The sequence below is a fragment of the Indicator indicator genome, chromosome 34 (assembly GCF_027791375.1).
Source record: "Indicator indicator isolate 239-I01 chromosome 34, UM_Iind_1.1, whole genome shotgun sequence".
NCBI classification, from domain to species: domain Eukaryota; kingdom Metazoa; phylum Chordata; class Aves; order Piciformes; family Indicatoridae; genus Indicator; species Indicator indicator.
The window spans coordinates 2768329-2791948 of NC_072043.1; the positions used below are offsets into that span (position 1 = coordinate 2768329).

The following is a 23620-nucleotide window of genomic DNA, read 5'->3' on the forward strand; positions in this document are numbered from 1 at the left end:
GCCCCTTGTCCTGTCATTAGACATCACTGAGCAGAGCCTGGCTCTATCCTCCCAGCACTGCCCTGCACATCTTTATCAACAGCAATGAGAGCATCCCTCAGGCTCCTCTGCTCCAAACTGAAGAGCTTCAGCTCCCTCAGACTTTCCTCAGCAGGGAGATGTTCCACTGCCTTCAGTGTCTTTGTTGCTCTATGCTGGACTCTTTCAAGCATTTCCCTTCTTGAATTGAGGGGCCCAGAACTGGACACAATATTCCAGATGCGGGGCAGAGTAGAGAAGAAGGAGAACCTCTCTTGACCTACTAACCACTCCCCTTCTAATCCACCCCAGGATGCCATTTGCCTGCGTGGCCACAAGGGCACATCGCTGGCTCGTGGTCATCCTGTTGTCCACCAGGACCCCTAGGTCCTTTTCCCCAGAGCTGTCAGTGTTCAGTATCAAATAATGCTTCCCTCTTCCCCTTTTCCAGGCAGAAACGGAGCATGGGGTTGACCCTGGCAGAAGGAGAGCTGAGCAGGCTGGATGCAGAACGAGTCCGTGACAGGAATGCAGTGGAGAAGGAAAGAGCATGTGCAGAACAGATTATTGCTAAAATTGAGGAAGTCTTGTGAGTATAACTGAGGGGGGAGGAGAGGGCTGGGAAAAGATCCCACCTTGAACCTGCCAACAGCAGAACAAGAAATTAGGAACTAGAAGCAATTTGCCATCACTGTGTTTGCATTGCTTCCCCTGTTTGCTGTCCATGTATGTTTGAGTAATGCTAGCCAGAAGTAAGCTGATAGGTAAAGCCCATAACAGCTTTTCAAGGAGACTGCTGTTCAAAGAGCAGAGGTGGTGCTTCCACATTGTTAGAGCAGAGTCCTTTTTATGGCTTGTAGAAACCTACAGGCTCAAAATCTATTTCTTCTTTTAGTGTGAGCTGAATCCAGTTTTCCAGGCTAAATCTTCAATTTGTTTCCTTTCTTATTTCTCTCCTGGGACTTTCTAACTTAAAGGACTGCTAATGCTCAGGGTGGATGTGACTGTGTGTTAATTGGGGTTTGAGTTTTGGTTTTGTATTCTTTCTTCTTTTTAGGATGACATCTCAGCCTTTGGAAGAAGAGAGGAGGTAATGGAATTTGTGTGGGCTTGCTTAGTTTGTGTAGAAGCCTACTGCTGGCTCTGTGCTGAGCAGAACCTGACAGCCCTCTGCTGGCTCTAACTCTCATTTCCTGAGTCCCTTGGCATCATTCATTTTAATTCAGAGCATCAACCTCTTGCTCTCAACCCTTGCTTATGCTGAAGTTTGTTGCATTTGTTTCAGATCTAAAAAAGTTGCTGTCACTTTGAGTTCATCTTACTTTTGGTTATGTTCTGTAGCCTTTTTAACCTGGTCTAATGCTTATTTTCTCTCTGTGCCTTGCCCTGTTCAGTTTGCATTTATACAACCATCTGGGCAGCTTTCGACTCTTTACAGCAACTGTACCTTTTACTCTTGCTTATTTTTTACCATAACTCAGAATTATGATGTGACTTGAAGTGAGTATTTAATACTATTCAAGATGGAGTCTCATGAGAGTAGAGTAAAGGGGATTCTTCCTCTTTACTCTGCTCTGCTGAGACCCCCACCTTAAACTGCATCCAGTTCTGCTGTCGCCATCGTAACAAGGACACAGCTGTTGGAGTGAGGCCAGAGGAGGCCACAAAGATGAGCCAAGGGCTGAAGCACCTCTGCTATGAGGACAGGCTGAGGGAGCTGGGGGTGTTCAGCCTGGAGAAGAGAAGATTCTTGGGGGACTTTAGAGCTGCCTTCCCATGCTTGAAGGGATCCTACAGGGAGGTTGGAGAGGGACTTTTCATGAGGGTGTCTAGAGAACAGGACAAGGGAGAATGGTTTGAAGCTGAGGGAGGGCAGGGTTAGGCTGGATCTTAGGAAGAAGTTCTTCAGTACAAGGATGATAAGACTCTGAAACAGATTGCCCAGGGAGGTGGGCAACACTCCCTGGAGGTGTTCAAGGCCAGGTTGGATAAGGCCTTGAGCAGCTGAGTCTAGTTGAGAGGTGTCCCTGCCCCTGGCACAGAGGTTGGTAGTAGCTGGTCTCAGGTCCTTTCCTGTGATTTTAGGACCTTATAGGTAGTTGTAAAAAACAAAAATCATAAATAAATTCCCTCCTAGGCTGGCACCTTTTATATACTCTTTACATATCTTTTATACACCCTTTATATCTTTTATGTAGTCTTTATATATCATCTTTTATATGTTCTTTGTATATCTTTTATATAGTCTTTCTATCTCTTTCATATACTCTTTGTATATCTTTTGTTCAGTCTTTCCCATTGCCTGTGATAGTTTGTTAAAAAAGTAAAAAGATCCCAAATTCTTTTAATCCAAAACAATAACTTCTCAATAAAACCTTTGCATTTTACTTTCTTAATTTTCTTGACGAAAGAATTTTGTATTTCCCCCAGTGCATTTCTCCTTCTTCTGTTTTGATGGGGGTTTTTTGTGTCTCTCTTCCCTTGGTTAGTTCCACAATGCAATATGTGATTCTTACTTACATGAAACACCTGGGAGTCAAAGTGAAGGAGCCTCGGAACCTGGAGCAGAAGCGTGGCCGTATTGGTTTCTTGCCAAAGATCAAGGTAATAATCTTGTGGCCAGAGTCTGTTTCTTCAAAGCTGCCCAGCATGGATACTTTGTCAGAATTCAGAATCCACTTTGGCCTGACACATTAGAATTTGGGGTGATTTTACAGTCTTTCTTGCTGCAGCAAGAGGATCTGGGATTCCTGAGTTGAACAGAAAACCTAAAGTTGAAATTGGGCTCTATGTAGGATTCCAAACATGAATTGGAACTGAGTTGCCTTCCTTCTTTCTCTGTTTATGTCCCTGAATTCTAACAGCTTGGTTTTCCCAATACTAGCTTCATTGAAACACTTCTTACTCCATGTTTTATGTATTACTACTGTGAATCACTTGAGGGTCTCATTAAGGCTGTACTGTACTTCAGTTTTCTTCTTGAGAAACTTGCCCAAACCCTCATGTTTCATGATGCAGGAGAGCTGCTCTTCCTGCCACCCACGCTTTCCTAGTTATATAATGAATTTTTCCACCAAAACTCCATCTCTGTGGGTGTGTTCAATTGTCTCCCACGCTCTGGGGGTGTATCTGGTCACAGCAGCTACTTATTTTTATGAGCATTCCAACTTCCTTTGAAATCTTGAGGCTGTTAGGAGCAGTTCTGCACAGACAGTGAAAGAAGGTTTGGTTAAGCACTCATAACCTTTTGGAAGTAGTACAAGAAGTTGTATTTCTCTCTCCCAGATGAGTCTGTATGCTTGTGGGAGGTTTGGAGGCACAAGATGTTGTACCTTAGAGAAAGGAAGTGCTACTGGTCACTGTAAATAGGTCTCTAACTCTAGGGAGGAGAGTGGTGTCCAACTCCTGCTAAGCTGAAAACAGGGTGTGGGTTTTTTTGCTTAGAACACATGAGACACTGGAACAGGTTGCCCAAGGAGGTTGTGGATGTCCCCTCCCTGGAGGTGTTCAGGCCTTGAGCAACCTGTGCTGGTGGAAGGTGTCCCTGCCCGTGACAGAGGGTTTGGAACTGGATGATCTGTAAGGTCCCTTTCAACCCAAACCATTCTGTGAATCTATGAACCTCCAAATGCGATGTGTCTCCATCACACACCACTCCTAGACTATCCATAGCTTGTCTTTGCCCCTGGTGCTCCAGAATGTTGACCTCTCAATAACTTGTTAGAAACAAAATTCTCACATACCAAACTCCTGCAATTTTAAAAAGTCTAAAACTGAATTTGAAGGAAGGAGTGATCTGTTGCTTTGCTTTTCTTACTTGTGTGTTAACTGCAGCAAAGTATCAAGAAGGAGAAAGAAGGAGAGGAAAAAGGAAAGAGAAGAGGCTTTCCTAATATTCTGGGCCCACCAAGGAGACCAAGTCGACACGATAGCAGTGCAAGTATGTCAGACAAGGAAATCGCTGGTCCCTAGCCAGATGAAGTTTTTCTTGGGAACACTCAGTCATGAAAACATGTTTTCAAACTTTATTTTGTCCTGAATTGCTTCTTCTCTTCATCACTGAGAAGAGGCAGAAGCTCTTTCAGCAAGGTAACAGCTGTGTGTTTGTTCAGTTGGCAGAGCCATGGAAATGCAGAAGCCACGCCATCCAAAGCACTTAACCACGGCAGCTTCTCTTAGCCCTGAGCCACCAGATCCTGGCAAGATGCGCCAGAGTGGCTCCTCCAGTGATGGAACAGATGCACCATACCCGCCAGCCAACCCAATGTCTCCTTTGGCAGTGGGTCCCTTCTCTTCTCCAGAGGGAAGCAAGGACAGTGAAGCAGGTAGGATGATGCTAGCAAAGAGGAATGGTGAAAGATTCTGAAGGGGATGTGCAAAGCACAGTTCTGATGCAACAAACCTGCCAAATTGGGAAATGTGTTGATGTCATTAGACATCATCTTCCTCACCTTAGTCATCTTTTCTGGTTCAAATCAGGAAATCTTATCGTGGCCAGAAGTTGTTGTTAGGTGGATTCTAGCGCTGTGGCATTTGATCATGTAACAGGGAAAAAAAAATGAGCTCAGCTGCCTGCTTTTGTAAGCACCAAGTCCATGTCAGCTGGAAGCTTTGTCACTGAGAGTTTTCTTACCAAGCTAGGAATTTGTTTCCTCTAGCCTTAAGCTGAAATGAGGCTGTGAATCAAGAAGTTGTAAAAAGGCTATGGAGTTCTCTCATGTAGTCTAATTTGGGATGGTTCTTGACTTTTTGGACTTGTTCTCTGTTTAGGTTTGAAGCAGCCTGGAGAAGCTCCACCTGCAAATGACTCTATGGATGGCACACCCCGCACACCTAATAATACCTTTGAATTCCCATCTCCTTTGGAGAACTTGCAGGAGGAGGAGGGAGAATCAGAGAGGTAACTATGGTGCCCTTGGCAGAAAGTGGATGTGACAGTGGCTGTTGAAGCTTAGTCCATAAAACCTGAGTGCCATCCTTGGTGTTGAACAGTGTGGGTAGAAGTAGGAAATGCTGATGTCTGTGCTGCCGTGGCAGTACTTGAAAACCATGCATCAGGAAGGGTTAGGCTGGCAGATTGACCACATCTTCTAGTTAGGAGGTTAGGCCTTACCTCTGAAGTTATGCTGAATGTGTGATGAAATTCTTGCAATTCTTCCCTAATAATTTCTTTCCTTCTTTGCAGGGTGGTTGACATGGGAACACCAAAGCCTTTTCGCAAGTGAGTAGACTTCTATGTGTTTGAACTTCACTGATCTTTGGTGAGACTTTGGCAGATCTGAAGTAGAACGAATGCTGCACTGCTTGTTGTTCTGAGCCAGGACAGTTGTGTAGTTCTGGTAGCTCTGTATCTGCAGGTAGATGGAGGAAAGAAATTGTAACCTGCCCTTTCACCAAGTTTTGTTTTACTTCAAGAGGATTATTTTATCTGAGTCATTAAAAGGAAGATGTGGAAGAGATTTGCTCTTAATTCATCTGTAAAAGGCAAAATGAGAAAAGATGCCTAGAGGTTAAGAGATGTTAACAGCCTCCAGCTGCTATGGAGAGCACATTGATAATGCTTTACACCTGATGTATAGACTTTGATTTTTCTCTTCTTTCATCTTTACACCCATGCCTAAGAAAGGGGGGAAGTATCTGACCTATTTTTCCATGTTAGGACGGACAGTGTTGGTTTCGCAGATGTGCAAAGTGAAGATGAGCTCTGTGATTTTGACATGGACATGGACCCTCCCAACTGGCAGCAACTTGTCAGCAGAGAAGTGTTGATGGGGCTCAAGCCCTACGAAATCAAGCGCCAGGAAGTCATTAATGGTGAGGTGGAGCTTTTTATCTTAGCTTTCCAAGTACAAAGTTGAAACCTGTCCTCTGAAGTTCTTGGTGTTTAAAACTAGATCTGTCTTCACTGATCTGCTCAAGCTGTAGGGGTTATCTCTTGCTTATGGTTTACAGAGTTAATGTTTGTTACTGAAAAGTATGCTGAGGTGAGACTGAACCAGTCCTTAGAGCAGGAATAAACAAGGTTTAGTGTTTGGACACTGAAAGGCCAGTTTGCAATGTCATGTTCTATAAAAGAATGCAAGAGGCCCTGTCTAGATCGTTGGAAATGCAAATGGAGGGCTCCTAGCAAGCTTCATCTCCCAAGCTTCATCTCCATTTCATGTTTTGCAGTCCTGCAGAACAGTGTCTGGCTGCATGAGCTGCTGAGAGCTCCCTGTGTGTTTGGGGTCAGTTAGGAGTTGCAAATCAATTGGCTGCTCTGTGCTTTCATACATGGAATTAGAGCGGAGCAGAGCTGGAACATGAGCCAGCAAAGGATGTGTTGAGGGGGGGAGGCTTTTGTAAGTTCATGCTTCTGATTTCTGTTAGTTTCATGTTTTGGATCCACCTTGCCACACCTCTTGGAGGAGGTGGTTACAGTCCTGCTTTCCCCTCTCTCTGCAGAGCTGTTTTACACCGAGAGAGCTCACGTCCGCACACTGAAGGTTCTGCACAATGTCTTCTATCAGCGAGTCACCCGGGAGGGCATCCTCAACTCCAGTGACAAAAGAAAAATCTTCTCCAATCTGGAGGATATCCTTGGGCTTCATGGTAGGAGCAGCTGAGGTGCCTTTTGGTTTTGTAGTCTTGGCTCTAATTCTAGACATCAGCATGTGAAAAATTCAAGCAGGTGCTCCTGAAACAAGAGGCAAACCTCTTACCACACTTTGGGAAATGTTCTGCCTCTTGCACACAGTTTTTCCGTTGCTGATTTACAAAGATGTTTGGATAAATAATTGCTGTGTTTCAGTTACTTGCTTTTTCTTATCTCTATACACAGCCTCTCCTGTGCTGATCCATGCTTTGATAAGAGGAGCAATGGTCTTTATGGGTTAAGGTTCTAAAATGTTACAGCTGTTGTTGAAGAGAATGTGAAACCCAGTCTGGAGGTGGTTTATAAAGGGTGACCCTCCCTAACTGTTTAGAGAAAGGACTCTTCAGAATCAGAATTTCAGCTCTGCCACTGAATTATCACTTCCATATTTTTGTGCAGTTGGCTTGAAATGTGTTCTATATTATTGCTGTGTTGGAAAGGGCAGTGATAATTGAGCCTCAGAAAAGATAAGGCTGGAAACGTTCTTAAGGGCCATTTGAAGACAAGGAGCCAGAAATGCAAAGGAGTCTCTAACATTGTCTTAGATATTCTGCTAAATGAAAAAAATAGTGAAGAATTTGAGCAGTATTAATAAAATCTACCTTTTTTTTTTTTCTTTTTTAAAGTTGCATTAAATGATCAGATGAAAGCTGTCCGGAAAAGGAACGAGACCTCTGTTATTGATGAGATTGGGGAAGATTTGCTCTCCTGGGTAAAATCCTTTTTGCTTTCTTGTACTTGGAAATAATGCTTCATAGAGTGACAGAGCCAGAGGTTAGTGAAGGAAGTTCTCAGCTAATAGGAACAGAAGGTCTTAGAGTTGTCACTTTTGTGGAGCCAACACACAGTCTTAGAGAATGAAGGTTGAGGGAAAGCAGGAAGAACTTTTAGGATTTTCATTTGGCTAAGAGTGATTTAAAGAAGGTAAAAAATAATTTCCTTATGGTGTGTCAGTAGAGAGACATAAAGGTGAGAATGAGAACAGGATTTTGGAAAAATATAATAGCACAATTTATTTCAGTAACACTGAAATATAAATCTTATGTTGCCCGTGGTGCAGTTAAAAGTTAAAATACTGGTTTCCAATCTTAGAATTTACATAACTGAACCTTTTCAGATTTACAGCACTGTTACAGGCTTCCTTTCTGAGCTCCAGATGACAGGAGCAGGAGTGATAAGCTCCTTAAAAAAATAAAATCAGTTCTCTCTCAGGAATCACCCAGTTTGTTTGCTTTCAAACCTGCTTAGTTTAGGACTGAAGATTGATCTGCTTATTCTTTTCAACCCTTCATGCAGAAGTCTCTTACAGGGTCTTTTTTTTATATATATATATATACCACTGTTTGTCTAGTACAGAAAAAAAGGAAGAAAATTAAAATCAGCTGTGACTGGTAAAGAAACACCTCCAACCCTTTCAGTTCTTATGTGTATTGTGGAGGAAAAAAAGAAGAAACTATCTGCTAGAGCAAGCTAGATCTTAAGCTAATAGTTTTATGCCCTTGGGTAATGCTTTGGCTAAGTGACTAAAACAACAAAAGACAGAATCCTGATCTCCAGAGTGAGTGTTCGAAGGAGTTACTGCATCACAGGCTGGGTAGCAGGAATGGGAAGAGTTGCAAGTAGCAGGAATGGGAACATTTGCAGTACCAGATGAGGGTAGCAGGAATGGGAGGAGTTGCAGTGCCAGATGAGGGGAGCAGGAATGGGAAGAGTTGCAGTAGCAGATGTACATTTTCTCATCTGCAGTACATTTCTCACTTCTGCTCATGGCTGTGCTATGGTTCTTGTTTAGGAAGTAAGCTATTGTGGTGTTTAAGCATGAGTGTCCCTGGGAGACAAACAAGGTACCTTTGCTGACCAGCAGTCTGGTAAAGAATCCTTTGGCATTCAGCTGAGAGCATTTTTTCTGCTCTCCTTATAGCTGACAGGGCAGACATGGCACTGTGTTCTCTCTCTGAATCAACAGTGTGTTTATGGAAAGAGTTGGATGTGCTAGGGCTGGAGGCAGGAGAACTGTAGAGTTTGATGAAAAGGGATTCCTCAGTAAGCTGGGAAGACAAGGCCTTAAAAACAGGGGGGAAATTGCTTCTCTTATTTTGCCACTAATTCTTTCTTGCCCAGCGAGGCCGCAGTCTGCTGCATGGCTCTGTGTCTGTTGAAAGTGGCACCTGCTGAACTGAAGTCTATCTAAACTGGACTTTCTTGGCTTTCTGACACAGTTTAGTGGACCAGCAGAGGAGAAGCTGAAACATGCAACTGCCACTTTCTGCAGTAACCAGCCCTTTGCTCTAGAGGTCATCAAGTCACGCCAGAAGAAGGATTCTCGCTTCCAGACTTTTGTGCAGGTGAATTTTATGCAAGACTCTTGAGTTGCCTGAGGATGTGGCTGGTGGCCAGCATAGCATAATGAAGGGTTGTAGATAAAGTTGTTATAATTAATGACGTCACATCTAACGTTGTCTTTAGATTGGGATCGTTTCCCATCCTGTATTTATCTCTTGCTAATCGTTTCTGGAGGGAGGAGCCTTTAATTCTGGGGAACACAGAATGTGCTGGTAGAGTGCAGGACAAGCATGTGCTGTCCAGGCAGGAGGTGGTACCTCACTTGAGGTGGGTGGTTCCCAAGGATGAGTACTTCAGTGGGGAAAACTGCTGGCCAGAAGACAGATGATAGACACCTGTTCTGCCTGCCAGGAAAGGGGCTTGTGGCATTTGGAGGAGAGATGATCATCTGCATTAGCACAGGCTGGGAAGAACTCAGTAATACAAGAGATGAGATTATGGTGAAAAATGTACTGGGCTTTTGCTGTAGTGCAAAAGCCTCAACTGATATCTTCCCTGTGTGGTGGTGACTGAGATTGATTGAAGATGGTACCAGGCCTCTGTGAAGTAATGAGAGAAGGAAGCTGCTGATTTTGTGATGAGCATTTGCTATATGAGTGCACATGGAGAGGGAATATGTTGTCTGAATGATAGATCTTGGCATTTCTTGTCTTGTATTTAATTACTGAGATTGAAGTAATAGATGTTTATGTGATGAATAGATGTTAACACCTTCAGGTAATTAAGGTCTTAATAAAAATGACAAATGCAGTTATTGTGGTGTTTAAATTCAGGATGCTGAGAGTAATCCCCTGTGCCGCCGGTTGCAGCTGAAGGATATCATTCCCAAAGAGATGCAGAGGTTGACTAAGTACCCTCTGCTGCTGGATAACATTGCTAAGTACACAGGTAAAGCCTTGCCACCAGGGTCTGTGCATTCATCTCAACAGGTTTTCTACACAAATGGGGTTTCAAAGCATGTGTTGAAGAGCAGCTCGATTTTATGGGTCCCTCTGTTTTCATTGTGCCCTCACTCTGCCTTCTGCACAGGAGGGCAGGTTAAAAAATAATGGGAAAAAAAATGTAAGCATAGAATGGCTTAGGTTGAAAAGGACCTCAGAGTTTATCTTCTCCAAACTCCCTGCTATGGGCAGGGAAGCCTCTCAACTAGCCCAGGTTGCTCAAGGCCTCATCCAACCTGTCCTTAAACACCTCCAGGGGAGGGGGCAACCACAACCTCCCTGAGCAGCCTGTTCCAGTGTCTCACAAACCTCTAGATGTTCAGCCTAAATCTCCCCTCTTCAGACTTCAATCCATTCCCCTTTGTCCTACCATTCCAAGCCCTTATAAAAAGTCCCTCCCAAGCTTTCCTGCAGCCCCCTTCAGGTACTGGAAGGCTGCTCTAAGGCCTCAGGGCCTGCAGGGCAGTCTGCATTATCTCCTGTCACAAATTGGGGTTTGTCATTTCATTTTTGAACCACAGTGCTTTTGCTGACAGGCTGCTCTGTGAATTGCAAATCTCTTTCTCAAATTTTCAGGCAGCAAGCTGCACTAGATCCCTGACTTTTTGAACCTTTATTGGAAAGCATTACTGCATTTTCTTTGTTTTCCTCTCGCAGAACTTCCTGAAGAGAAAGAGAAAGTGAAGAAAGCAGCAGATCATTGTCGTCAGATCCTTAACCATGTGAACCAGGCTGTCAAAGAGTCTGAGAACAAGCAGGTAGGAGATGAACAGAGTGAACAGCAAGGGTGAGGGAGAAGAGAGCTGAAGGCCAGCAAGCTGTTTAAGACATCTGGAGTGCCTCTGCTAGTGACTGTGTAGTGTTTCAAAGATCTTTTGTGGCAAAAGTGTTCCTGTGAGAGGAGGAATCCCAGGCATTTGGGAATGTGTGGCAGGATTCATGACTGCCTGCACTCTGGCACTAGTGAGTTCTGCTCATCAGTGACCATCTGCCTTCTGTTTTCTGCAGCATTTAGAGGACTATCAGCGTCGTCTTGACCTCTCCTACTTGAAGCAATCTGAGGATCCCATGATGGATGAGTTCAGGGTGAGTGGCACCATTAAAGCAATCTCTGTGTAAGCAGTGACTGCAGCCTTGCTTAGTTCGTGCCTCAGTTTCTGGATGATCACAGAAGCTTAGAGTGGTGGTGGTTGAAAGGGACCTCTGAAGATTTACACATTCACAGATTGCATCAGGGTGGAAGGGACCCTCAAAGGGCATTTTGTCCAACCTCCTTGCCAGACAGCAGGGACACCTCCAACTAGATCAGGCTGCCCAGGGTTACATCAAGTCTGATCTTGAATGTCTCCAGGGGGCCTCAATCACATCCCTGGGCAACCTGTTCCAGGGTTTTACCACCCTCACTGAAGAACGTCCTCCAAATGTCCAACCTAAAGCTCCAAACTTTTCTTTCTTTTTGCAAATAGGTGTTCCAGTAGGTTCCCAGGAGGTGGTCAAGGCCAGGTTGGATGAAGCCTTGAGCAATCAAGTCTAGTTGAGAGGCATCCCTGCCCATGGCAGGGAGGTTGGAGAAGATGATCTCTAAGGTCCCTTCCAACCTAAGCCATTCTAGGATTCCATGAAATAGCTTCTGCACAGGGACACTTCCCCCTTTTGTTCCTGCATCTTTTCCTCGTGATTTGGTCTTTAATTTTGATCACTGCCTGTGCCTGTGTTTTGTATAGATTCTCTGTTACTTATTTATCACTCCCCTGTCTTCCCCAACACCAGTGGGTATCCAAAGAATTTTGTATGAAGGCTTTTCTATAAAAGTGTGTCATGTATCCTCCCACAAATAAACTTGCAGGCATGTAGTTAGGAAAGGAAGAACTTGCTGGGAGTTATGAAATCCTGCTGTCTTGATTGTAGACTCTGGGACTTGGAAGGAATGACTTGTGAAAACTGTGGCTGCTGCTTGCCTGCAGATCTAAATGTCACAGGCACTGAAATGACTGAAGAATCCATTGACATTCTAAAGTCCATCAGATCAGTGGAATGATTTGTATATCAGCATAGCATTTGGTGGGCACACTTGACTTGCAAATCAACTAATGAAGCATTAACCACTTGTAATCTTAGAACTGCAAACTTTCTATGGGATATTGGAAAAACTCCAAGAAAACATCCTAATGCCTTGGTAGGGAAATTCTCTACCCTGTGACCTCCAGCATCTACCAAAGAGCAGTGACAGAGGAAGAGTAATAATAAACACAGATTCACAGGTTGCAATGGGTTGGAAGGGACCCTCAAAGGTCATCTTGTCCTACCTCCCTGCAGTCAGTAGGGACACTTCCAACTAGATGTGGCTGCCCAGTGCCACATCAAGGCTGATCCAGGAATTCTTCAGGGATGGGGCCTCAACCACATTCCAGTATTTCACCACTCTCATTGTGCAGAACTTCCTCCTGATGTCCAACCTAAACCTCTCCTGCTCCCATTTCAAACCATTGCTCCTCATCCTATCACTGCAAGCCCTTCTAAACAGTCCCTCCCCAGCCTTCCTGTAGGCACCCTTCAGGTATTGAAACATAGTTCTAAGGTGTCCCACAAACATCTCTCATGAGATTTGGTTTATATGCACAACCTAATCCTGCTTCAGGTTTCTTTTTGCAGACTGGGTTCATCCTCTCACCTCCAAACTGCAGTACCCATCCTAGCCCTCCCCTGACATTCCCATACCTTCCTCTTACTTGCATCCACAGAAATTTCAAATGCTGCTTGTTTTTTGTTTGGTTTTTTTTTCTTTTCCCTGATGCCAGAACTTGGACCTAACAAAGAGAAAAATGCTTCATGAAGGACCTCTAACTTGGAAGGTTAATCGTGACAAAACTATTGGTGAGTCTCATTCCATCAACTGCCTTAGTTTTGTGTGTGTTTGCTGAGCAGAGAGAGAGCATTTCTGCAGTTCCCAATTACAATTCTTCCTGCCACCTAGAATAATGCCTGTGTGTTTCTAAGAGCTGATGAAATTATTCTTGTCATTTCTGAATTGGTGCTGGAGTGTCATTAAGGCCATGCAGGGACACAGCAGTCAGTCATGAGATGATCCAATTCCATCTGTAGCTTTCTGCTGTAGTTTTGATGGGGAGGATTTGCAAGCATTGCCTAGAATGGCAGAGCCCTGATTACTGCCTCTGCATGAGTAATCAAAAATGCAGCTTTTTTTTCTTTCTTCAGGAGTGTGATACAAAACTATGAATCTTTTAACTCATTCTGGCTTCTTTTTGCACTCTGTGCAGATCTCTACACTCTGCTTCTGGAGGACATTCTGGTGCTGTTGCAGAAACAAGATGATAAACTGGTTCTGAAGTGTCACAGTAAAATCTTGGCATCAACAGCTGACAGCAAACACACCTTCAGCCCTATCATCAAGCTCAACACAGTTCTGGTTCGTCAGGTGGCAACAGGTCAGTGCAACCAATTGAAAAAGCAACAGAGGAACCCCAAAATGCAGATTGGATCAGTTGAAGGTAGATGGGTTTTTGTCTAGAGTTCCAGAGTAGAAGATGGAAAAAATGTGTGGGCTTAATTCTTGGTTGTCCAACATCTTGCTTTGTATGTATGAGCTGTTTAACTTCTTTGCATCAGTAATAAGCACAGCTTGAGTTTTAAATAGATTTCTAAATTAAAGTGCTCTGATTGTATTAGATGAAAGGTACTCAGAAATTATTAGGAGAGAGAAGAGAAGAAAAATTGTTTGGGTTGGAAAAAAAACACTAAGATCAAGTCCAACCTTCAACCCAACACCACCATGGCCACAGGTTTCTTGAACACCTCCAGGGATGGGGACTCCACCACCTCCCTGGGCAGCCTGTTCCAATCCCTGACCACTCTTGCAGCAAGGAAATTGTTCCTAATCTCCAACCTAACCCTCCCCTGGCACAACTTCAGGCCATTTCCTCTCCTATCACCTGATACTAGGGAGAAGAGACCAAGCCCCACCTCACTCCAACCTCCTCTTAGAGCGTTGTAGACAGCAATGAGGTCTCCCCTCAGCCTCCTTTTTGTCCAGACTAAATACCCCCAGTTTCCTCAGCTGTTCCTCTCCAGCCCTGTTCTCCAGTCCCTTCAACAGCTTCCTTGCCCTTCTCTGGACATGCTCCAACCCCTCAGTGTTTGGGCAGTAATGATCCTTTTCTTTCAGGACTATCAGAGAAATTCCTGGATATAGGGAGATATGGATCTTTGTATATTAGAGCACTGGAAGGTTGTCTCATCAACTCTTCTCTCATTGCTTCTGGTGGGGGTTATGCCTAGCTTTAGGAATTTTCAGAAAGCTCTGTGGGACAGGGCATGCAGTGAAACTCCTCTCTCCTGGTGTTGTTCCAGATAACAAAGCTTTCTTTGTCATCTCCATGTCGGAAAACGGAGCTCATATTTATGAACTGGTGGCACAGACTGTGTCAGAAAAGAATGTGTAAGTGTTTGCTTCAGCTTCATCTGCTCTTGCTTTGCTTGTACTTGGGAGAGCTTTCACATCTGCTTGCCTGTAGTTAACTGTGCAGGTGTCCACGAGTTTCTTCTCTAAGCTTAGCTGAAAAGAAAGCTCCATTGGCCTGTGTAGGAAGTAGCCAAGGTTAGTCTCCCTCTGCTTATGGAAAGCACAAATGTTACTGAGCATATGTGCACACACAGAGGTATGAAAACAAACACCCCATAGGCACACTCAATGCTTCCAATCTTCTTTGCTGTCCGGGTCACCCCAGACTCTGTTTTGACCTCAACAATGCTTTTATTTACCCCTCCAATCCTGATCTTATGCAGCTGACTACCAGATAAATAACTTAAATCCTGCATCTTCATGCAGAACCAGCTAAGCTTTGCCAGTCATTGATGCTGGAAAGCACCCCAATGCATGAATTTGGTTCCCTAGCTGAAGGCTTTGTTGCCTCCTGGGTAGAAATGCTTTTCTTCTGAAGTACAAGCAGGGCATAGACTTATTTGTATGATTCATAGCAACTCTTCTACTGTGTCATGCACAAAACTCTTCAGCAACATGTGAAATTTATATATAAAATAACTGCCTCACCTGACAGCTCCTGCTAAAGCCCTGCCATTCATTTCTTTCTGCTTAAGAGTATGCTGGGGAGGTGAGCATTATGCTGTGATGCTTCACTTGTGCTTGCAAGGTGTTAGTGAGGAATTGAATGTCACAGCATTAACATTAAATAAAGGAGAAGGTATTTCTGTTGATAAGAAAAGCAGTAATACTATTAACTGCATTGAAGAGGTGTTAAGCAGAGAAGGATTCATTCCACTTCATGTCTTGCCTGGTTTTATTTGATGTTTCTATTGCAGGTGGCAGGACCTTATAGCTCAGATGGCAGGGACTGTAAAAATGGGGAGCAGCAGAAGAGTGATTCCATTACCGCAGTCAGGACCTGGCGAGTAAGTAGCTGGAGGAGGAAGGGCTGCTCTTCCCTTTTCCAGTACACTTCCTCCTGCTCAAAGACTGCCAGCCAAAGCAGGGATTCTCATGCAGCAGGTCAGATAGATGTGACTGCAAGAACATGTTCATTCTTTTCTTCCCTGCAGAGAAGAACGTGAAGAAGAGGAGCAACAGAAGCTCAAGGAGCAGCACGACATTCCTACCAGCAGTCTACAAAGTCCAGGTGAAACAGCAGTCCAGGGAACTGATGACAGTAGATTTGCTTCATGGAGTGCCAATGTGCCAAGCCACATTCCTTGGGGCCTGGGGATCCTTTCATAGCTTTGACTTTTTTTTCTGGAAAAGAATAACTTCCTTGTAATTCATATAGAGAGGTGATACTGAACCTCTTGGAAATATACCTCTCACTGTTTTGCTTTAGAAATTGCTGGGAAATACTATTTTTTTATTTTCCCTGGGAAGAATTGCCCTTTCATCAAGCCCCAAGAACTGTAATTTTTAGTGTTTTCATACATTTCAGTGTGAGGCAGAACTTTCTGCAGTTTATAATCACCTCTGACATGGTTGTTTAACCTGAGTGTCTGGTTTTTGTTTACTAGATAAAGATTTGGGCCTCGAATCTCCCTTAATACTGAATGCTCAGTCTTCTTCACCCATCATGTCTGAGAAGTCCAAGGTAGAAAGTCTTCTAGTGTCAGAAAGACAGTTTGATAAAGTGCAGCAGGCAGACCTGACACTTAAAGATCCTTCTGCATGCTTTGAGCACACAGCCAGCAGTTTGCCTTCGGTAGCAGAAGGGCAGTGGGCATTGGATGCATTAAGGAACTGTGAGTATCTGTGGGCAGTGTCTGGTGGGATGTGGAGGTGGAATTTGTTAGGTCGATCACCTAAATCAATGAGTTAGAATAAAATCTAAAGCCCATTTCTATACTGTAGATGAGAGCAAAATGAAATGGATCTGACAGCAGAGAATTCTGAGTTCTGACTTCATCCATTGATGGTTGGTCTCAATGATCTTAAAAGCCTTTTCCAACCAAAATGATTTTATGATTCTTTATTCTGGCCCTTTCTTTAGCTTTAGGCATCTCAGTGTTTTTCTATGGGTTTTGCATGTATAAAATGATTCATGGAATGGTCTGGGTTGGAGGGGACCCCAAAGATCATCCAGCTCAAACCCCCCCTGTGTGCAGGGATACCTTCCACTAGGCCAGGTTGCTCAAGGCCTCATCCAACCTGGCCTTGAACACCTCTAGAGACAGAACATCCACAGCCTCCCTGGGCAACCTGTTGCAGTGTCACCATCCTCACTGTAAATGATGGTGGTGATGAATTATTCTTTCCTGTCCATGAGGTGGTTTGATGACAAAACTGTATTGCAGAGCTCAGCACAGTGCTGCACGGTGCCATTGCTAGGCAGTGGCTTTCAAAAAGACAATGCAGTTAACCTGTGGACTTCTTTTCATGGCACTGAATTAGATTGAGCTGCAGAATAATGGCTTTGCCTGGTTTTTGGTAAAACCCTGCAATGAGATTTGATCTGTGAACTTGGCAAGGTCTAGGATGTTCTGAGGACTTGGGAGGTGGTTGGGTAGAATTACTCACAGATTCATAGAATGGTTTGGGTTGGAAGGAACCTTGAAGATCATCTAGTTCCAACCCCCCTGGCACTGGCAGTGGCACTTCCACCAGCCCAGGTGTGGCTCAAGGCCTCATCCAGCCTGGCTTCCCTAAACAAGGTGGAACTCATGCTGACATCTTTGCTTTTGCTTGTAAGGTAAAATATGGAGTAAGGCTTCAGGCCAGGGTGTTTCTGTTTATCCCTGGGTTTATCCCTGTGATAGGACAAGGGATAATGGATATAAACTACAACACAGGAGGTTCCACCTCAACATGAGGAGGAACTTCTTGACTGTGAGGGTCATGGAGCACTGGAACAGGCTCCAGAGAGGGGTTGTGGAGTCTCCTTCTCTGGAGACTTGCAAGCCCCATCTGGATGCATTCCTGCACAACCTGCCCTGGATTCCTGCTCTGGCAGGAGGGTTGGACTCGATGATCTCTGGAGGTCCCTTCCAACCCCTAACCTCCTGTGATCCTGTGGTTTCCTACCAAGAGCAAAGAGGCTGCTGTGAGACACTCCCTTTAGCAAAGGTGGCCTTTGTGTCTGCCTGAGCTGCTGCTAGGGAGGTCCTGGTGAGTGAAGTGCTGTTGCCTCCTCTTGCAGTGGGCCTGCTGAAGCAGCTGTTGGTGCAGCAGTTTGGCTTCGCTGAGAAGGGCACCCATGAAGACTGGCAGCGCTTTCCCAGGTTCAGGACCGTTTCTCAAGAAGCCCAAACAGAGAGTGGGAACGAGCCTGGACTGCAGCACTCTGACAACAACAAACTTCATCAGCCTGGAGCAGACAGAACGCTGCCAAGAACCGGCACTAACGGGGCCACAGCTGCCTATGGCCTCCGGACTTCCGCCGACTCGCCAGCTCCAGGGGATGCCATGCAGCTGGTGGGGAGGGAGCCCACACCAGGCAGTACCTTGGCAATAGACCACATGAGTCTGAACCTGGAGATGGCGACCACAGAGCTGGAAGGGGTGGGTGCTGATGAGAGTGGGGAGCATTTCTTTGACGCTCGAGAAGCTCACAGTGATGAAAACCCCTCTGAAAGTGAACTGATGGAAAGGAAGGAGGAAGAGGATGTGCAAATCCGGATCTCAGGTGAGCATGTTTCATTGGCTTCTTGAACCATAATCCCTGTAGATGCATTATTAGAGACTTCCTCTCTTGCTTATAGGACATTTGAAGTCAACTCTCAGACCTTGGTGGTCGTTTTAGCCTTGAAAAGGGCTGTGCAAACACGGACCTAATGAATTCTCTATTCTGTGAAAGGAGAAGCTGAAGTACCGTGGGATTACTGTGACAGTCTGTAATTACAGAGGCATCAGGCACAATGCAAACTCATGATTGCCTTTGCCACTGGGCTGCTTTATCTCTCAACTGACTGTTGGGACATTTTCCCTGAAGGCAAAGCACTTCCTTAGTGTGACACACAGAGCCCCCTATGACTTGTGCTGTTTTGTAGATTACGGTGATGGCTTTGCCTAATGGAGCCTGAAATTGTGCTCGATTAGGGGAAGTTTAGGTTGGAGATTAGGAAAAGAACTCTTCCCTGCAAGAGTTGTCAGGCATTGGAACAGGCTGCCCAGGTTGGTGGTGGAGTCAGCATCCCTGGAGGTGTTCAAGAAGCCTGTGGGTATGACACCTGGAGACATGGTGTAATGACCATGGTGGTGTTGAATGATGGTTGGACTGGATGATCTTAGAGGTCTTTTCCAACCAAAACAATTCTCTCATTCTAAGCATCAGAAAATAAACTTCAAGTATAGCTTTGCACTGTATTTGTCTCCTGCAACCTTACCTTAGTCTGAAGCTCCTAAAAGCTTCAGATTTCTGTTGTTCCTGTTATTATTGCTACATATTGTAACTTTGGCAGTTACCTGAGCAGTATCTCAAAGTATATCTTCTCGAGCCTTCAAGAAAGTTGCAGAGCTATCAACTCATCAGAAAACCAGCTCCAAGACAGCAGCTGTGAGCACTTTGAGGGGACTTTGCACACTTTGTGTTTGGAAGATCCTGTGAATTTGCTTAGCCAGCATGGTGCCACTGCAATGCATTTAGCACAAGAGTTGAGGTTTGTCTCACACGTGCCTGTTGTGGTAGAAGTAGCCCCTACTAGGTAGCCTCCATTTGACTATTTGCCTTTAAATTGCTTAGCCATAAATATCCTTGCATTGAAAAAATGAAAAATTCTGTTCATTGTGAAGAAGCCAATTTGTGCCTGTCTGAATGCTGCCTCCCAACTGCATATTGAAAAGACTTTTTTTTTTTCTTTCCATGAATTACAGAGACATTTTAAATTATTAAAACTGAGCCAACAACTTGAAGCATCTTAATTTATTTGTCACCTCTTATGCTGTTTACTTTCTTAACTGTGCAGGGATATCAAAATTAGATTGGCTTGGGTTTAGTTGCTAGCTCTGCTCTAGCACTGTGAAGAAAATTATTTAATGCAACCCTATTGCTAGGTGCAGGTTCTGAAAGAATTTCTGTCTCTGATTGTTGTAGCTTGCTGCTGATATGTTTAAAGCTAAGTTTTCAAGCTAACCAATCTAAAAGCATCCTCAGTACTACAGCTAGTAAGTGGATGTTGGAAATGGAGCAGCCTGAGTTGTTAGGTGGCATTAATAAGTGCAGAGTTTTCAGACATGGTCATGGAAACATGGATTTGGGGCAAAGAGGAAGGTAGGTGATGAGCTCATCTAATAGTGTCCTTCTCAAGCTGCAGTCCAAAACCAGCCATGATCTCTGAAGCCTAATTCAGAACCAAATGGGTCTGGTCTGCTACAATCACTGCTCTGGGTGGTGTTCACAAATGCTTTTCCTTACCCATTTTCAAGTGTCTCAGGTGATGGACCTCTCATCACTCATCTTTCTTAAAGCCTGTTCAAGCTGCCTACAGCTCAGTGCTTCTTGGTGATTACTGAGCTGGACCTGGTAGTAAAAAGCTCTTCCCTTCCTAGGAAATTATTTGATCCTTGATGGATATGGAACGGTGCAGGAGAGCTCGACAGACGAGGAGGTGTCCTCTCTAGTTCTCCAGTGCACTGCAGGTGGCCACAGCTCTTTGGACTCTGCACAGCAGCAGCCACTTTCCCCACGGGACACCCAGTCTGATGGAGGAAGCTCCCCTTTTGCTGAGGAGATGATGGCCTCACGCTGGGGCGGGGTGGAAGAGTCCTGTTCCTTTGTAGCAAGCCCTCACTTCTCTCTGGAGTCACGCCTGCAGATGATGCAGTACATCCAGAAGATAGAGGATGACCTTGAAAAGTTAAAGGTATGGCTTGTGTCTGTTGGCATGCAGCAAGGTTTGCATCTTCCTTAGGTTTGTCTCTTAGAGAAGAGCTTGAAAATCATTTTGAGCAGGAAGAAAGGCAGCTGCGCCTCTTTGTGCCTTTGCCTCTCATCTCTGGAAGCTTTTGAAGTCAAAGTCTGGTGCTGTTTTGCTTGCATGGAGTTGTGGGTTGGGAGAGGCAAGCAGTTCTGCTAGAGCTAGCAGGGACATAAGCCTGCTTTGATTGGAATTTGGAGAGGTTCCTCAGGGATAGGACAAAACTGATGCAAGTCTGCAGCAGTGGACTTCTGAAGGGGCCACTGGCCTAAGGAATATGAATTGCTGACATGAAAACCTCAGCTGCTGCTCGTGTCAATGAAGGTGCTGAGTTGCAGTAGATCCAGTAGCAAGGTGTTCAGCCTGTGTTCAAAATGACCTTTTGTATGTGGTGAGGATTCCCTGTACGTAACAGCCACTGCTGTGGAAGGTTTCTAGTGTCTTGCCATATGAGGCTCACCAAAATCCTGAGTCAGCAGCCAGCCTTGAATTTAACTGAAGTCTGGAAAGAAAGTGGAATATTGCATGCCAATGGAAGGTCTGACAGAGATGCTGATAAAGGAACTGAGAGCCAGTGTGGGGCACTGTGTAGCAGAGGTGTTTCCAGGCCACTCAGCTGTAGTCAAACTTCTCTTCAAAGCCCTCTTTAGTAAATGAGGAAAGTCTGCCCCTCTGCTCTCCTCCACTCTGCTGAGACCCTACCTGGGGCACTGTGTCCAGTTCTGGTGTCCCCAGCACAAGAAGCAAATGGAACTGCTGGAGGGGGTCCAGAGGACTCCATAATGATGATCAGAGAGCTGGAGAACCTCCCCTATGGGGACAGGCTGAGGCTGCTGTGGCTGTTCAGCCTGGAGAAGAGAAGGCTCCAGAGAGATCTTAGAGCTGCCTTCCACTAACTGGAGGAGGCTACAGGAGAGCTGGGGAGGGACTTTTGACAAGGGCTTGGTAGTGATAGGATGAGAGGGAATGGATTGAACCTGGAAGAGGGGAAATTTAGACTTTGAGATTAGGACAAAATTCTTGACAGTGAGGGTGGAGAGACACTGGAACAGGTTGCCCAGGGAGGTCGTGGATGGCCCCTCCCTGGAGGTGTTCAAGGCCAGATCGGATGAAGCCTTGAGCAGCCTGGGCTGGTGGCACGTGGATTGGAACTGGATGATCTTTAAGATCCCTTCCAAACCAAACCATTCTGTGATGCAGTAGAGAAAGCCACTTGAATTTTGGGGTTGGTTTTGTTTTTCAGGAGGTTGAGGAAGACTACACCATTCTCCGACGCCAAGGGCTGGCTGGATCAGCCTCCACAGGAGAGCACTCAGGTATGCAGCCAGACTGTGGGTAATTGGTAGCTGGCACCACACTAGCTTCAAACATTAAACAAAGAGCACAAAGTCAATTTTTAATGTTTCTCACACATCCAAAACGTTTCACCTACCCTAGCAGCTCTCTAAGGGCTGAGCCCATGCTGATTCCAGCAAAGGTCAGCTGAATCCATTGAGGCTCACATGTGCAGAGGAGCTTGTGCCTTCTTCTACAAATGTTGTTTGCAAGCTGTCTCACCCCTTCCTGCCAAAGACCTCCAGCTCAAGATGTACAACTTCTCTTTGAAAGAAGCCTGGATTGATGTAAAGTCCCAAAGGGAGGGTTTTGGAATGTGTGAAACGATTATAATCTGTCTTGTCTTTCTCTGAGGTGTCTCTGATGCTGAGTAAAGTGGTTGCCATGGGTCCCTTTTAAATTTGCCTTAGGCATCCTAGAGATCCTAGATAATTGCTGGAATTACTAGCAGAGGTCCTAGGGTTAAGTGGATGTGCTGTCTCTCACATAGCACACTGCCTCTGCTCAGAGATGTTGGACATTCATCCTTCATTGCACTCCTCCTCTTTCTCACCAACCTCTTCATTTTTTTTTTCTCCCTTCTCCTTCAGACTAAAGCTGGTCAGGTTTTCAGGAGTGGCTGAAGATTGGATGAAGGACACAGCACCTGTTGTCCTCCTCGTGGACTCTGAGCTAAGAGGGTTTGGATCATCCAGACATGAACCATACTTTATTCTGCTTCTCTCCTTGCTACCAGAATTTCTTTTTTTTTTTTTTCAGAACAGGAGGAAAAAAAAACAACAACAAAACAAAAACATAAAAAAACCAAACCAAATGTACAGAGCTTTGGGTGTAGGATATAAAAAAAAAAAAAGTTATTTAGACATTAAAAAAAAAAATCAATGTATTTATTTGACTTCATTCCGTGTATCAAAAGCACATTTTAATTTTTTAATCTGCTTTTTTTTTGATGTTGTTCTATTTTAATTGGGTAGTGACAGTTCTAGCCCTTTGCATACAGGACACCCTTGCCTGCCACTGCTCCTGAACCCCAAAGGTCAGGCCTGAGGGGAGAGAGTGTCCTCCCTGTGCAGCTGTCTCTTTACTTCACTGGACTGGACTCTGCACTCCCTGCTGGCATTCAAACTGCCACATGAAGAGCTACTTCTGAAGGTGTTAGGATGGCTTGTGGCTGGAACCATCTGTACTCAACAATTGCATGGGAACTGCTCCTCTCACCACATCTGTAACAAGACTTTTCTCCATGCACTAAACTGCCAGGCACTTGAGATGGGCAAATTTTCCTTCTCCTCTCCCATTTGGAGTCTCCTTTGTTGATGTGCAAGATTAGACTGGGAGAGGAGAAAGATAGGTTGCATTATTTTTTTTGTTTGTTTGTTTCTTGACTTTTGTTGGCTTTGATCATTGTCTCCTTTGTAAAGCGATAAAAATACTTGGACCTGCAGCACTTTTGTTACTCTCCTCTGGATCAAAAAAGAGAAAAAAAAGAGAAAAATGCAAACCCAGAAGTGTTTCAAAGATGTGGGGCAGAAGTGCCCCTGATTCACTACTGAATGAATAAGGGCTGCCATTTGAGTTAGCCACAGGTACTGCTGATTAATGGGCCAGTAAGTTACAGTACCTGGAAGTATGTCTTGCTGAGGGCTTGGGGGAGGGTTTGAGGGTGGCTTTTTGGGGAGAGGTGGGGCTGGGTTGATCTTTTGTTTCAGGTGACTGTTCTGGGGTTTGTTTCTTTCTAAGGAAATCTGATTTGTGCCAGCCAGTGTTGTTCTCACTGAAACAGAGGTGTGCAAAACAAAGAAGGCTGAAACAGCTAAGTGCTTCCTTAGGCCTGGTCTAATGAGTTTTGCTGTTGGAATTCCTTCCAGTCTGGGAGCAAGATGGTCAATATCAGGCTACCAGCAGAACTAACACTGGACAACCTAAGCTGGCTGTGCCTCTGCTCTGAAATTGGTCCTAGGGCGGATGGTTGCTGCTTGACATA

The 23620-nt window shown here is 44.8% G+C and overlaps 1 protein-coding gene across 1 annotated transcript in view; it reads left to right on the forward strand.

Moving 5' to 3' along the window:
• Positions 1 to 22465, forward strand: part of ARHGEF12 (Rho guanine nucleotide exchange factor 12) — a 32492-nt gene extending 10027 nt beyond the window's left edge. The window contains exons 13-36 of the mRNA XM_054395699.1: positions 470 to 607; positions 1076 to 1108; positions 2508 to 2622; positions 3853 to 3958; positions 4131 to 4343; positions 4789 to 4918; positions 5204 to 5239; positions 5678 to 5832; positions 6463 to 6609; positions 7279 to 7364; positions 8872 to 8997; positions 9769 to 9883; positions 10594 to 10694; positions 10945 to 11022; positions 12735 to 12810; positions 13215 to 13382; positions 14305 to 14392; positions 15274 to 15363; positions 15511 to 15587; positions 15964 to 16191; positions 17586 to 18071; positions 19934 to 20247; positions 21545 to 21617; positions 22227 to 22465. Of these exons, the coding sequence (XP_054251674.1) occupies positions 470 to 607; positions 1076 to 1108; positions 2508 to 2622; positions 3853 to 3958; positions 4131 to 4343; positions 4789 to 4918; positions 5204 to 5239; positions 5678 to 5832; positions 6463 to 6609; positions 7279 to 7364; positions 8872 to 8997; positions 9769 to 9883; positions 10594 to 10694; positions 10945 to 11022; positions 12735 to 12810; positions 13215 to 13382; positions 14305 to 14392; positions 15274 to 15363; positions 15511 to 15587; positions 15964 to 16191; positions 17586 to 18071; positions 19934 to 20247; positions 21545 to 21617; positions 22227 to 22231 (3184 nt within the window). The 3' untranslated portion in view covers positions 22232 to 22465. The remainder of the gene's footprint in view (positions 1 to 469; positions 608 to 1075; positions 1109 to 2507; positions 2623 to 3852; positions 3959 to 4130; positions 4344 to 4788; positions 4919 to 5203; positions 5240 to 5677; positions 5833 to 6462; positions 6610 to 7278; positions 7365 to 8871; positions 8998 to 9768; positions 9884 to 10593; positions 10695 to 10944; positions 11023 to 12734; positions 12811 to 13214; positions 13383 to 14304; positions 14393 to 15273; positions 15364 to 15510; positions 15588 to 15963; positions 16192 to 17585; positions 18072 to 19933; positions 20248 to 21544; positions 21618 to 22226) is intronic.
• Positions 22466 to 23620: the final 1155 nt, after the last annotated feature.